Source organism: Cottoperca gobio, chromosome 15 (genome assembly GCF_900634415.1).
Source record: "Cottoperca gobio chromosome 15, fCotGob3.1, whole genome shotgun sequence".
In the NCBI taxonomy this organism is placed as follows: domain Eukaryota; kingdom Metazoa; phylum Chordata; class Actinopteri; order Perciformes; family Bovichtidae; genus Cottoperca; species Cottoperca gobio.
The window spans coordinates 7789217-7802343 of record NC_041369.1 but is presented as its reverse complement, the minus strand read 5'-3'; the positions used below and the strand labels follow the sequence as shown (position 1 = coordinate 7802343).

At 44.4% G+C, this 13127-nt stretch overlaps 1 protein-coding gene across 5 annotated transcripts in view; it reads left to right on the top strand.

Moving 5' to 3' along the window:
* The window catches only part of fgfr2 (fibroblast growth factor receptor 2), a 41358-nt gene that overhangs the window by 13167 nt on the left and 15064 nt on the right, over nucleotides 1–13127 (top strand). For 2 of the 5 annotated variants that reach the window (XM_029449174.1, XM_029449172.1), the window contains exons 5-10: nucleotides 1717–1886; nucleotides 3720–3843; nucleotides 8317–8507; nucleotides 9685–9829; nucleotides 11544–11737; nucleotides 12460–12599. In XM_029449174.1, coding sequence (XP_029305034.1) covers nucleotides 1717–1886; nucleotides 3720–3843; nucleotides 8317–8507; nucleotides 9685–9829; nucleotides 11544–11737; nucleotides 12460–12599 — 964 coding nt within the window. Of the gene's footprint in view, nucleotides 1–1716; nucleotides 1887–3719; nucleotides 3844–8316; nucleotides 8508–8787; nucleotides 8927–9684; nucleotides 9830–11543; nucleotides 11744–12459; nucleotides 12600–13127 lie in introns of all 5 variants that reach the window. The other 3 variants (XM_029449173.1, XM_029449171.1, XM_029449175.1) reach the window with 2 other exon arrangements.

Genomic DNA, 13127 nt, shown 5'->3' with positions numbered 1-13127 from the left:
ACCCATTGACACAAAGCTTAAAACTAGGGTGTTTCTGATCATAACAAACTGACATTTTGGAGATACATTGAAAGTGTATCCTCAAAATCTCACGTAGTTTCTCCAACAGTGGCCCCTGCATGTCCTTGTTCAGCTTGCTTAGGTGCACGGTAAAGAGGAGGATTTCACAGTTTAACGAGAAAACATTTCAATGTTGAAATACTACTTTGGGTCACTGATGGATTGAGCTTTCCAGAGGAAAAAATAAATAAATCTTGACTCATAGCGAAGGAGTTCGATAACCTCAGCTCACCCCAGGCCAGCTTAGGATAAACAGCCGTGAGTGGGGATCCGGATGCATGGGGCTTTGGAGGGAGGCGGGGGTTCCTGGAGTCCGCAGCAGTTGGGCCAGTGAAAGTTTGGCTTCATCTGGAGAGAGGTCTGGGGGTCGTCTCGTTTGAAGTGCTGCCCCTCCGGACGGAGAGCATGGGAAAACAGCACCGCTCACCTTTCATGTCCCAACCTCATCCTCCGATCCAGTTTGGGGTCAGAGGTCGTTTCGGAGAGACAGCCTCGCAATGGGCCAGTCTCCAACTAATCTGTCTCTGTCTGACCGGACGGAGTGATGACAGGGAGAGGGAATGAAGAGGAATAGAAGGGGGACTGAGAGGTGAAGATGCAGGAAGTGAGGCACAGATAGTGAGAGTGAGAAGGAAGAAGAAGAAACGGGAGTGCCTAATTATAGTTGGAACACTTAACCGTACGCACCAATTCAGGAAGGAAGAGTGCAATTTACTGACTTTACTCTCCAAGTATGTGCGACTTGTCTGGTTGTGCGTGCCAGAGAGAATGATGGGAGGTGTCTTATAGTATGCAGATTGGAAAGAGAGAGGGGGGAATATTCTCCTGGGATGTAAACTTATGTTTGAGGGTCATACTAAAGTCAGTAGTGGGCTTATCTGTGGGTATTCCCTCTGTTGCTTGTACTCCTGCTATATAGAGAGGAAGTGATGGTGTGGAAGACCGTTTGGGTTGTTGTTTGACTTTGACTTTCTCTTCCCCTCTGAGCCCCATCTGCTTAGGCAATCACACTCCCAGGTGCAGAGAGAAAGAGCGGGCTGGGGGCTCAGAGGAAAATCCAGCTGACAGAGAAACAGAAAATGGGGAACCAGAGTATGAGGAAGATGACAGATTTCAGTAGGAGAAAGAGTAACCGTTGATACAATCTGGACAAAAGTGTGGGTTGAGAACTCTGGGATCCTTCGTTAAACGTGACATTCATTTTCTCCCCTGATGGCACATAATGATTTTTCCAACGGTGATAAGCCCTGCCGTCCATATCTAGCCAAGTGACAGGCAGATAAGCAGGCGAGCTATGGTAATTGGAGGAAGTGGAGGGAGAGAAAAAAGCTGGTAAGTGGAATGAGATGAAATTGAATGTGATGGTCTAGTTACCCTCTTGGCAACGCCCAGCCACATTTTCCCCTCAGAGCTGATGTTTTTCCCCCCTGTGCAACACCCCGCCGAGCCTACAGGGAAAGTGTGTGTTTTTATTTAACTGTGTGAGTGTGGAGCTCTGGGAGTGTTAGGAATGGTTCAGGTTTGGCTCCTCTGCAGTCACGCTTCCATGTATATCTGCCTTAGCCAGTCCAAGGCCCTGAAGCCAAACTATTAATGCTGAAGACATGATTAATGAAATCTCACCCTGACTGAACACCAACTGTTCTCTGGTTGTAGGCGCTCCATATTGGACCTCGTCAGCAAAGATGGAGAAGAGGCTGCATGCGGTGCCAGCTGCCAACACAGTGAAGTTCCGCTGTGCTGCAGGAGGCAACCCCCGGCCTAAACTGCGCTGGCTTAAAAACAGCAGGCCTTTCCGCCAAGAGGACCGCATGGGAGGGTATAAGGTAGGGTAAACAGTCATACATCATACGTTTTATGACAAATGTCAACCTTCTCTTGCTTTTTACTGCTTTCCGTGCTACAGTACTTTTTTGAATGTAGTTTCGACTTCTTCTTCCAATTATTCTCTCTGGCTGTCCTTTCACCCCTTTTCCACCCTTCACTGGAGAGACGGGAGGAGAGAGTAGACAGAGGAAACGAGGGCAGGGTTTCTGGTGTGAAATTGGAATTGCTCATCCGTGCGCCTCCTCTCACCAGGATACTTTGCAGAGCCTGTGACTGTAACTCGAAATGGTTCTTTACCCCCAACAATTAAGAAACTCAAGCCCGGGTTAAATGCCCCCAGACAGTAACGTATAGAGGAGGTGGGTAGCGTCAGGGTTGAACTAAGTTGAGAATGCTGAGGTAACTCAATCAGGGAGAACAGGTCCCACTGGCTTTGGTCGGAGTATGTGATTCCATTGTTATGAAATGTGATTTACAAACACTACTGCGGAGCTGGTTAAAGTTTAAACTAAAGAAGCTTGATGTGCTGTGCAGCTTGCTCACTCTCTGTTTATAACATTCTGCATTTTAAAAAATGACTGTATTGCCTAATTTATGGAGGGAGGACCCTCTGGAGGAACAGGATAATGATATGATGTCAGTAGTCGACACAAATGAGTTTCTATACTGTGGTTCCTTGTGAAATTGTCTCTCCCTAGTCCCGTTTTGGGAAATAAAGCAGTCGGAGTTGATTTATATGTGCTGAAAATACCTGATTCTCTATGTCATGGGAAAATGAAGTTAATGCAGTTGTGTTTTATTTCCTCTTTGTATAAAAAAGTATGAAATCAGCTACAACTAGTCAAGTAGAAGAATTTCTATTTGGATTGCACTTTAGTTATTTTGCCCCTAAATTCTTCTCTTTCTCTCTTAACAAATAGCATTTTATTGTATATGCTAGAGGCGTACTGATACTGGACTAACAGTTCAATCAGACGGTTATTAAATTAATTTATGAAAAGATCCAGTGATGCTGAACGAGCCTGAGCTTCCTGGCTAATGACTGACGGTTTACGAGGAAACACATCTCCCTGCCAGGAAAGTTTAGGAGCACATTATGTTGATGTAGATTTCAGCAGACTCGTTACGAGCGTAGACAAAAAACAGCCACGACGTGACGGAAATGATACATTCATTCAATCAGATACACTACGGGCAGCTCGTTTCTCCCTTTTGTCAACAAATGTCGGACAAAAGCTGTACCTGAGCCCAGCCCTGTGGCATAATCTCTCCATTGTGTGAAATGTAGGCCTATACAAGCAGTAGCTAGAGTCTCTGCTCAGTGTGCAGACGGAAACACTATTGTTAGTTCACACCTGTGGATTCCACACAGGGGTAAAAGCTTTTATTCAAACAATTATGAATGAGTGTGAAAACTGTGTCTTTTAGAGTTCAAGGGTGGGGTTTACCACACAAGATAACAGGGACAGACAGACAAATTAGATGATTACAGGGGAAGTATGGGGGACTCAGTTAGGTGTATTTTGTACTTTAAATTGAATAAACAACTTCCTATTCCATTTTATCCATTTACGTCTACTTTTCTGAACCAAAACGATTTATTTTATAAATTAGATTATTTATTATTCTGATGTTTCAGAGTCATTCTGGTGGAATCTGTCATCTCCCTCAATATTGTTTTCCAGCATTCGTCTTTCACTCTTCCGACCAAATCCCCTCTGCAATTTTCTTTTTTCATCTTTCTCATTGTTAATGTCACCTGCATTTCTCTAAATGTGTGTGTGCGTATCAATGAGTGTGTGTAACAAGAAACCCCCGCCTCTCTAACACAGGTGCGTATCCAGCACTGGACCCTGATCATGGAGAGCGTGGTGCCGTCGGACAAGGGCAACTACACCTGTCTGGTGGACAACGAGTTCGGAGGAATCAACCACACCTACACCCTGGACGTAGTGGGTCAGTACCACGCACAAAACACACCTGTGGGGCTAATGAAGGCGGAGGGAGGGATGGAGGGAGGGGAGGCTAGCGGAAAGAGTTCTCACAGTGAGAATAGCGTGTGTGTGTGTGTGTGTGTGTGTGTGTGTGTGTGTGTGTGTGTGTGTGTGTGTGTGTGTGTGTGTGTGTGTGTGCTGTTTGATCGCCCAGGTGCACTCTGAATGCAGGTGCAGGTCAAGGAGTGCTGCCAAGTTTGTGGATATATAATTTGGTTATTAAATGATATTAAATATATACTTTAGTTATTAATTCAGGCAAAGATGACATATATTTATGATATCCAATTACATTATATGTATGAGATAGTCTTATAACAAGTAGTTTTAATCTATTTGAAGCACCAACTTGGTAGTTGCTTTGTTTTCTGTGCTAATCACCCATCTCAAATCATTTATTTATTATTATTGATTATCGATTTAAAGAGTCAGTTCACCAAATTACAAACAAAACAATCACTGGAACTACTTTTATTGAAGAAATATTTTCTCAGAAAATTACTGACAGTGAAGTGTGTGAATATCTTTAGTAACAAGGAAACACATCCGAAATCCAAACACTAGGCTGTCCAGTTTTTAAAATGCAATTTCCCATGATTAGAGCACCACAGCCTTCGTTAATAAAACAGAAACTATAATCTGCATGGCTCAAATTCACAAGAATAGGAACAGGAAATATATGTTTATTGTGTGATTTGGTTGAATTGACCCTTTAAGGTCGGCTAAGGTATTATGGGGATTTAAACCGGTTGCGGATGATCGTTGTCAGGACACAGAGTGCTGGCCTCAGCACTATTACAACGAGTTCAGACCCAACTCAGTCAACCCCTCACTATGACCTTTGGAGCGCAGAAAGAGTGTTTCTCTGCTAAGTTTGCAGAATCGATAGACAGCGGGGACAACAAGGGGAGCGGGATTAAGATAGTAGATCAATGTGTGCTTGTGTAAGAGCGTACAGCAACTTTGCCCTAATTTGATGCTGCTGATCCTTTGGCCTCACTCGAACCACAATACAAATAATCAGTAGTACACATCGAAGTTTATCTGACACAGTTATTCTTCTAAAGGCTGGTCAATAATCTGCAGATAACCCGGATAGACATGCCGCTACAGCAGCTTGATGCTCCCTCCATGTCTGTGTCTGTATGTAGAAATATTCTCCTTGCTTCAATATTGACCTGCGCAGACCTACAGTAATTACACACTTGTATTTTGATTAGCGTCTCCATGGTAATAAGCAGTGTTATTTTCATTATGTTAGATGGACATTGAATACCTGAGGGTTTTTTGCACCATGGGCGTATGGGCACGTGCACACAAACACATGAAGGTCCACGCACTTGTTCCCCAACTCCGGCCCCCTGCTCTGCTCCCCTCTGGAGTTAGGTAAAACTCTCCTTCAGACTGCATTTTTCTGTTTTTTGTTCTGTTTTATTGCAGAGCAGTAAACCCCCTCCATGTCTGGCTCCACAGTCGCTGCCCCCTGCAACCTCTTGCTTCATTTTCCTCCATTATAGCGGGCTGGACAGAGGGAGGAGAGGGGGACAATGAGAAAAGGAGGGGAAACAGAGACAGAAAAGGCTGTTCCTATCAGTCTTTCATTTGACCAAATGCTCTGAAGGATCAGCTATTAAAACCAAGAGGAACCAGCCCTTTCTAGTTCAAACTGGCCTCCCTCTGGAGAAAGGGCTGCAGTGGGACATCCGCAAGCAGACACACATGACAAGTAGACACAAATGAGGAGTCAAAACAGCTCTTTCAATCAGAGCTGTTGTTAGCTCCATGCCATCCTGTGCCATGTCGCTCTTTCTTCCTATGCCTGTGCCTGTGCCTGTACCCCGCCCTGACCCTTAGGGCCCCTTGTGCCAAGCCGCCAGGTTACCCAGAGTTCACCGGTCTCGCATGGCACACCATGGAATGCCCCTGGTCCGTCTCCTCACGCTTCTTTCTGCCTCTAACCCACTGCCGCTGCCATCAAATCTCTCCCCACTAATGACATAACTGATAAATGGATTCAGTTTTGAAACGGGTCACTACATATTAATCATACAAAAATATAATTACAATTATGTAATAATACTCTGTTATAAGTACAGAAGTATCATCAGCAAACTTACTTAAAATATCAAAGTAAAAGTACTCGTTCTGCAGTATAATGTCCCCTGTGACTAATTGTTCTATATGAAATTATTATGTTATTACTTATACATCAGTGTGTAAGCAGCATTTTGTAGCTAGAACTTAATACACAGTTAGCAGCTTTAGTGTAGTGGTTCCCAACCCAGTGGTCGGGCCCCCGCAAAGGGATACAAAATATATCTGAAGGTTTGTGAGATGATTAATGGGAGAGGAAAGAAACAAAAACAAAGACACTGACACTCAAATCTGTTTTCAGTTTTTGGAGTTTCCCTCAATATTTGCTTTTTGGTGAAACATTTGATAATTTGACCTCTTTGAACACTGAAGTTATTGAAACCATCTGATAAGTTTAAAGGAGTCACAAACCAAAATGATTGGGAACCACTGATTGAATATATAAAATGCATATTTTTTATATAAAAAATGTAAGAACTGAAAATATCTCTAGCAGTCAGATATACGTAGCAGAGTAAAAAGTGGAGTTTAGAATAAGTGTACTACTTGAGTGAATGTACTTTGCTACATACATACACTGGATACAGGCAAAAACACCTTCGCTTTTTCTGTCGCCATTCCCTCATTTCATGCTGCAGATAGAGAGAACAACAAGTTTTTTCAAATCTTTCTTTTACTATTTTCTCATTTCACCGTCCTAGTGTAGCTTTCTTGTGTGAGGTTGATGGGCCATAAAGAAGCTTCTCTGCTCACAAACATTCACCACTCACACGATATCCCTTTGTCTAATTTAAGCAAAAACTGCTCCACAAACTTTTATTGTTTTGGGGTTTCTCCAGAACCATGATGTGGCCTATTTTATCGCCCCACACGCCCATTCAGTCATTTGGTCTGAGTTGTCGGTTACACAGCTCTAAATGCTCCAGCTAACATTTAGATCAGCTATAATGAAAGTTAGAATGAACGTCTACACGTCTACATGTGTTTTCTGCAGAAAGTATTCTGTTCTGTCCATCACCTCTCTCTGCTCGGGAAAGATCGAGAGGGTGAGGAGGCATGTGAAAGATGGAGGAGGAGAGAAAAGGGGGGGGGGGGAGAAGAAAGAGAGAGACAATAAACAAGGGGAGCCCTAGGAATGTGCAGGAAGGAGGAGGGAGATGGGGTGGGGGGGGGAGGAGGGGTGGGAATCATCTGTTCTGACAGATTTCAGAAAGATGGAGCAGGCAGACAGACATATGGAAGAAGTCTCTGCCTCCTAGTTTCTGCACTCTCCATCTGTTGATCCCTTTGCCTCCCTTCACTCACCCTGCTCTCCCTTTTTTAGCCCTCCTTATAAAGCCTCACCCTCTTACCATCCCCCCCTGACCCACCCCCGACTTTACACACACACACACACACACACACACACACACACACACACACACACACACACACACACACACACACACACACACACACACTCAAACAAACGTATTCACTGCACTTACCTTAAAGCTTTGTTTTGGAAAGGCACTGCAGCGCACCAGGCGTAGTGATGTCATTTTCTGTGTGTGTGTGTGTGTGTGTGTGTGTGTGTGTGTGTGTGTGTTTGGTGGCAGCGGGTGGTTGCTGTCAGTGTGGGGGTTGGTGGGCTCCTTAGTGTAGTTGTGAAGGCCGGGTAGTGTTTTGAAAGGGGGCATTGTTCAACAGGTCTCGCTCGGTTTGGATTTGCAGGCCAAATGTTTGCTTGTAAAAGAATGCAGATAGCTGGGGTGCTCTGAAGGTGTTTCGCTTTCCAAGACTGGCACATAGTTTTCAATATATACACTCTACTTCATGGAAGTCCTCCTCTACCTGAGTGCTTAATCTTTTAGTGATAAATGCCTCCGTGCCTTTTTGTTTTGTGTAAAATCTCTAAATGCTTGTGAGATAAGAGAGAGGAAGCACAGTAAGGATTTTACTTGTCAGGGTTGCTGGGAAACTTTCACACTTGCAGTACGTGAAATTCTGCTTTTGCAAAAATAAACTAGACTATATGATTCTTAAAGGGAAATGGCAAGTTTTTGAGACACTTCCCTGTTAGTCGACATATCCGTTTAAAGGTCCCATATTGTAAAACGTTTTTTGATTTTCGGGAAGGAGGCTTAAAGAGACAGGAGCTCAAATGGAGCGTTTCAGACAGAGGGAAAATACAGGTACATTCAGACGACAGGATGAGAAAAATAAAGGGTTTTTTGAACATTAAAGCATGTAAACATGTAGAAACTCAAAATGCAAGTATGAACCTGAAAATGAACATTATATGTGTCCTTTAAGTTGTAAACCAGCCGCCTAAAAGTTACATTTACCTCCCTCTGAACAGAACGGTCCCCTCACCGGCCGATTCTCCAGGCTGGTCTCCCGGCCAACACTACTGTACACTTAGGGGAGGACGCTCGCTTTGTCTGCAAGGTCTACAGCGACGCCCAACCTCACATCCAGTGGCTGAAACACATCACTCAGAACGGCAGTCACTACGGCCCCGACGGACACCCTTATGTTCGAGTGTTAAAGGTACATTGCTGCACTTCCTCTTTTAGATTGTATTCCTTTGATTAGAGTCCTTATCTCTTTTTTTATCATTACTGTTTTGCCAGTGGTTGCAGGTTCTTCGGATGAAAAGTCACATAAGAAACTAATCGTTACATTTCCTCCATAATTAAACTGATAGGTCTTCTCCATGCTGGCTCTTGTTGGTGATTCCAGAAATACAGTAGCTGTAGTCATGATGTTTGCTTGATTCATTCTACATTTTGGTATTTTACATGTCAAAGTATGTGTGTGTGGATTGCAGCGTTCAGGCATTAACAGCTCTGATGTGGAGATGCTCACCCTCACCAACGTGACCGAGGACGATGCTGGGGAGTATATCTGTAAAGTCTCCAATTATATAGGCGAGGCCAACCAGTCGGGCTGGCTGACTGTCGTCCCAGGTAACCTTCGAGACCTGACCCCAACTACCCTCCCTCCCCCCACCCCCGGTGTGGTTTCCTGGGCTTCGTCCCTGACCTGCTGTGCTGTGGTGGTCCTGCTGGTGGTCTCTTGGTGCTCCTGGGTCTCACATACCTTCTCTCTCCTAATGGTACACCCTTGTGTTTCAGCTGCTCCCTCCACTGTTGAGACTGGTGCAGCCATGGAAGCACTGGTTGGTCCTGCATACCTAGACACTGAAATTGTCACAGCTAGCATCTCACTTTCACATTCTCTCTCTTGCAAGCTGTGTCAAGATGGTGTACAGTGTTGCAGTGCAGTGCTCTCCATGCTCTCTGTGTTTGTTTTAGTTGTTGCATGTGTCCAGTCCAATGTGTGGATTAGACTGGCTTCTATTAGCAGGTTGAGTTGGTGATGGGAGCCTTTTTGGGTTTTTATTTTTGGTGTATTGGTTCTATTTTCTCATGTTTTGGTGGGCTCTATCTGTGTCTTCCCTTACCCATGGAATCTCCCAACATCCTTTGCTCTAGATGGGACCTCAACGATGGACGCCATCCAGCTGCTCTTATTTCTCTCTTGGTGTTTTGGGTCTCATTTTTTTCTCTCTCTCTCTCTGTTCTCCCCCGTCTTTCTCTGTGACTTGTCCTCCCCATTTCCGCTCTCTGATCCCCCTCTGCTCTTATGTTCGTCTCTCTTTCTTCTTCTCCACGTCCCCCCTTTTTCCTCTTTCTCCTCTTCCTCCTCTTCTCCTTCTCCCCAGACCGCAGGTGTTAACACCACGGATAAGGAGATAGAAGTTCTCTACTTGCCCAATGTAACATATGAAGATGCTGGGGAGTATACGTGCTTGGCGGGTAATTCTATTGGGATCTCCTATCACACTGCTTGGTTGACGGTGCTTCCAGGTATATACACTCTCATGCTGTCCTTTCTTTTCTGTCTCTTAGCCTTTCTGATTATGTCATTTCAATGACCTCTATGGAAGACAAGTCCTCCCCCCGGAGTCCGAGGCACGCAGCTCAAATATTAGATTACTGCGATGAACCAGCATGGTTAACATCCAACACAATGTAACGTAAGAGCAGGGAGCATATATTCTATAATATTATCTGGATTGGCGAGCTGTTGAAAGCTCATAGCAGATAAGGGGGTAGTTTGCAGACGACTTATTATAACTCTGAGGAAGTGGAGCTCCCAGAGCAGCTCGAGTGTCTCCGGACTCCAAAAGGAGGGGAGGGTTTGTCGCCCGCCTTCTCTTTTCCTTCTATCTCTCCCCTGTACCTTGGGAAAACTCTTTCAGTGCCACATTTTTGTTCTGCATGCCAAATAAAGCGTTTCTTTTTACGCCTCAAAATGTCCCCCACCTCTTGCCTGGCTCTGATAATTGGCTTCTTTTAAGATCCTTATTTCTCCTTGAAATAAAAATCGAAAGGTAAAGCTCAACACTCGCTCCAAGTTGACTTGACTTTCTCAATTATCAGGGCCAAACCTCTCTGCTTCTACACAGTGAATGACTCATGCGTGTGAATGTCTGTCAGTTTGTGGGTCGCTCATTTATCACCTTGTTTTATCCTATTTTTGTCCGTTGCTGTATGTCTAGTCTGTAATTATGCATAGGCAAGGATCAAATACATAAAACTTAGTGTCAGTATCTGCACAAGTTCACTCCAGGCTAAGCAGACACATTTTTCTGCTCAAGTTGTCACTGAAAGCAGGCTGGGCATTAAATCAAGCATTTATCAACCCTCCCCTAATGTCGTAAGCAGACAACAGTTTTATTTTGTCTGTAAACAATACAGCGTAATGATCACAGGCGAGCTATTTCCTGTGGGACTAATATGTAATATTTATTGCTCTTGATTCGCTCTATCTGCACTGATGGCGCCTTCGAGGCTGTGGCTTCTGTGTGGGTCTGTCTGTGTATTTGGACCAGCAGATACAAGGCAGACAGGAGAAAGGTTCCTAGATGTAGCTTCACCTCCAGCTGGCTGCTCAGTTGGTTGGCCGTGCTGCACAAGAGCCTTGATTGTGGTCTGGAGGGCTATGCATTATGGAACAGTCCATTTCTACAGCACACACACAAACTCAGCCCATTTCCTCAACAGGAAGTTCAGGCCACATACAATCGCGAAGGACACCGCTGTCCCTTGTTTGCGATCTGAAGTGAAGCGCGTATTGTTCCGTCACCCGTGGGTGTGCGTTTGTGTTTGTGCTCGCGTGTCTCCAACATTAGCACAGCATGCAGACATATGGAGGCCTGGTTGTGAGTCAAGATTTAAAATCTGTTGAGACTGTTAAGCCCTGCCTGTTAGGTTAAAAAAAAAAAAAAAAGTAGGCACGCTCGTATACAGAGAAGAAGAGCGAGAGAGGGATTGTACAAAATCATTTCTGTTTAGTTTGCCTGCCGATGGTGATTACATTTATGCATGAGTCATCTCCAGAATATCTGTCTCTGTGTTTGCCCGTCTGATACCCATGTGTGTCTATTCAAATGAAGAATGTGCCTGTCTGTCACCTATACGTGTGTGTGTGTGTGTGTGTGTGTGTGTGTCTGTGTGTCTTCCTCTAACTTTCTTCCCCTGACCTCTGTCTCACTGCTCACCCTTTATTTTTTCTCAGCCCTTGAGAAATCCCCAGGGGCCCTTTCCCCAGACTATGTGGAGATCGCGATATACTGCGCGGGCGTCTTCCTCATCGCCTGCATGGTGGGCATCGTGGTGGTGTGCCGCATGAGGAACACCGCAAAGAAACCCGACTTTGGGGGCCAACCGGCAGTGCACAAACTGAGCAAGCAGATCCCTCTGCGCCGCCAGGTAACAGAAAGTAGATAAAGAGTTCTAATGGCATTTAACACCCCTAGAGGAGAAAAACACACACTGCAAAAATACAATGTCAGACAACAAACTTTAGATAATTTACATAAATAGATTCAAGGCTAATATTTTTTTCAATATTAAATATTTATTACTTCTTTTTTATACAAAAAATCCACACTCTATAGTATATACTGTTGTGGTATTTATACAATCTACCTCCAGCCTCATTTAGAGGGCTTGCATTTCTGAGCAAGTTAGCACTGCTGCCTGAAACTGCAGCCAGAGTTTTTTTTTTTCTCTGTGTGAGCCACGCTTTTCCCTCAAGGGAAACCAAAAAAGGTACACTCCAAAAGGTACAAAAAGTGTTGGATTACATTCTGCGGAGAGCCTGATTCCTGTGTCAAGGTAAGGTTAGGGCGGAGAGATGAGCCCCGGTGACAGCGGCGAAGCTGAAGGATCCACACGCATTCATCACAATTACTGTTGTTGCTTAACTTCTTCTCGAGACAGACTTTACTGTAACGCTAAAGCATTAACCGTGGAAATCAAGGATATATTAATATTAATGTGCCATACTTACCAACATTCCTGGTTATTTAAACTCCCTCAGTCAATCAAGCATATGGACATTTTCTCTGACTCCTCTAGTGATGCCTTAGAGCTTAGTCTGACCTATGAACCCAGACTCCGGTGATTAGCCAATCTTTCTACTCCTCTAGGTGTCCGCAGACTCGGGCTCTTCCATGAACTCCAGTACGCCGCTGGTACGCATCACAACACGGCGGAGCTCTGCGCACGATGACCCTATCCCTGAGTATGACCTTCCCGAGGATCCACGCTGGGAGTTTTCCCGAGACAGGTGAGGGCTGCCGCTTTCTTATGTATATGATCTCCTGCTGCCTTATCCTGTGACGTCCAGTTGTTTTGCATCAGAAACAAGAAGGGCACTTTCCATAAGTGAAAGATAATGCGTGTATCCGCCTAGCGATTGGGATCTGCGTACTTCCACCAAGTTTCATGAAAATCGGGCCTCTAGTTTTTCTGTCATCCTGCTGACACTCAAACCATCAAAGAAACAAACCACATTGAAAACATAACCTCCTCGCTGGAGGAAACTATATGGCAGATGTTTTTTAAAGAAATAAGATTTAGTGATTCTGCTGGTTTCAGTTCTCATGAAGATTGATGTTTTGCGTCGAAAATAGTAATTATGACCTCGTCCTAATTGCAAGTTTTACCATTTTACAAAATGCAAAATACATAATTATGTAAATCGGATTCAGCCCCTGCATAAAGCATTAAAAAGCTGTTAAAATGCGGATCTACTTTGCATTGATACTTATCTGAAAGGGGTATTTTTTTTCACACTGAGACAGAATGGCACTCT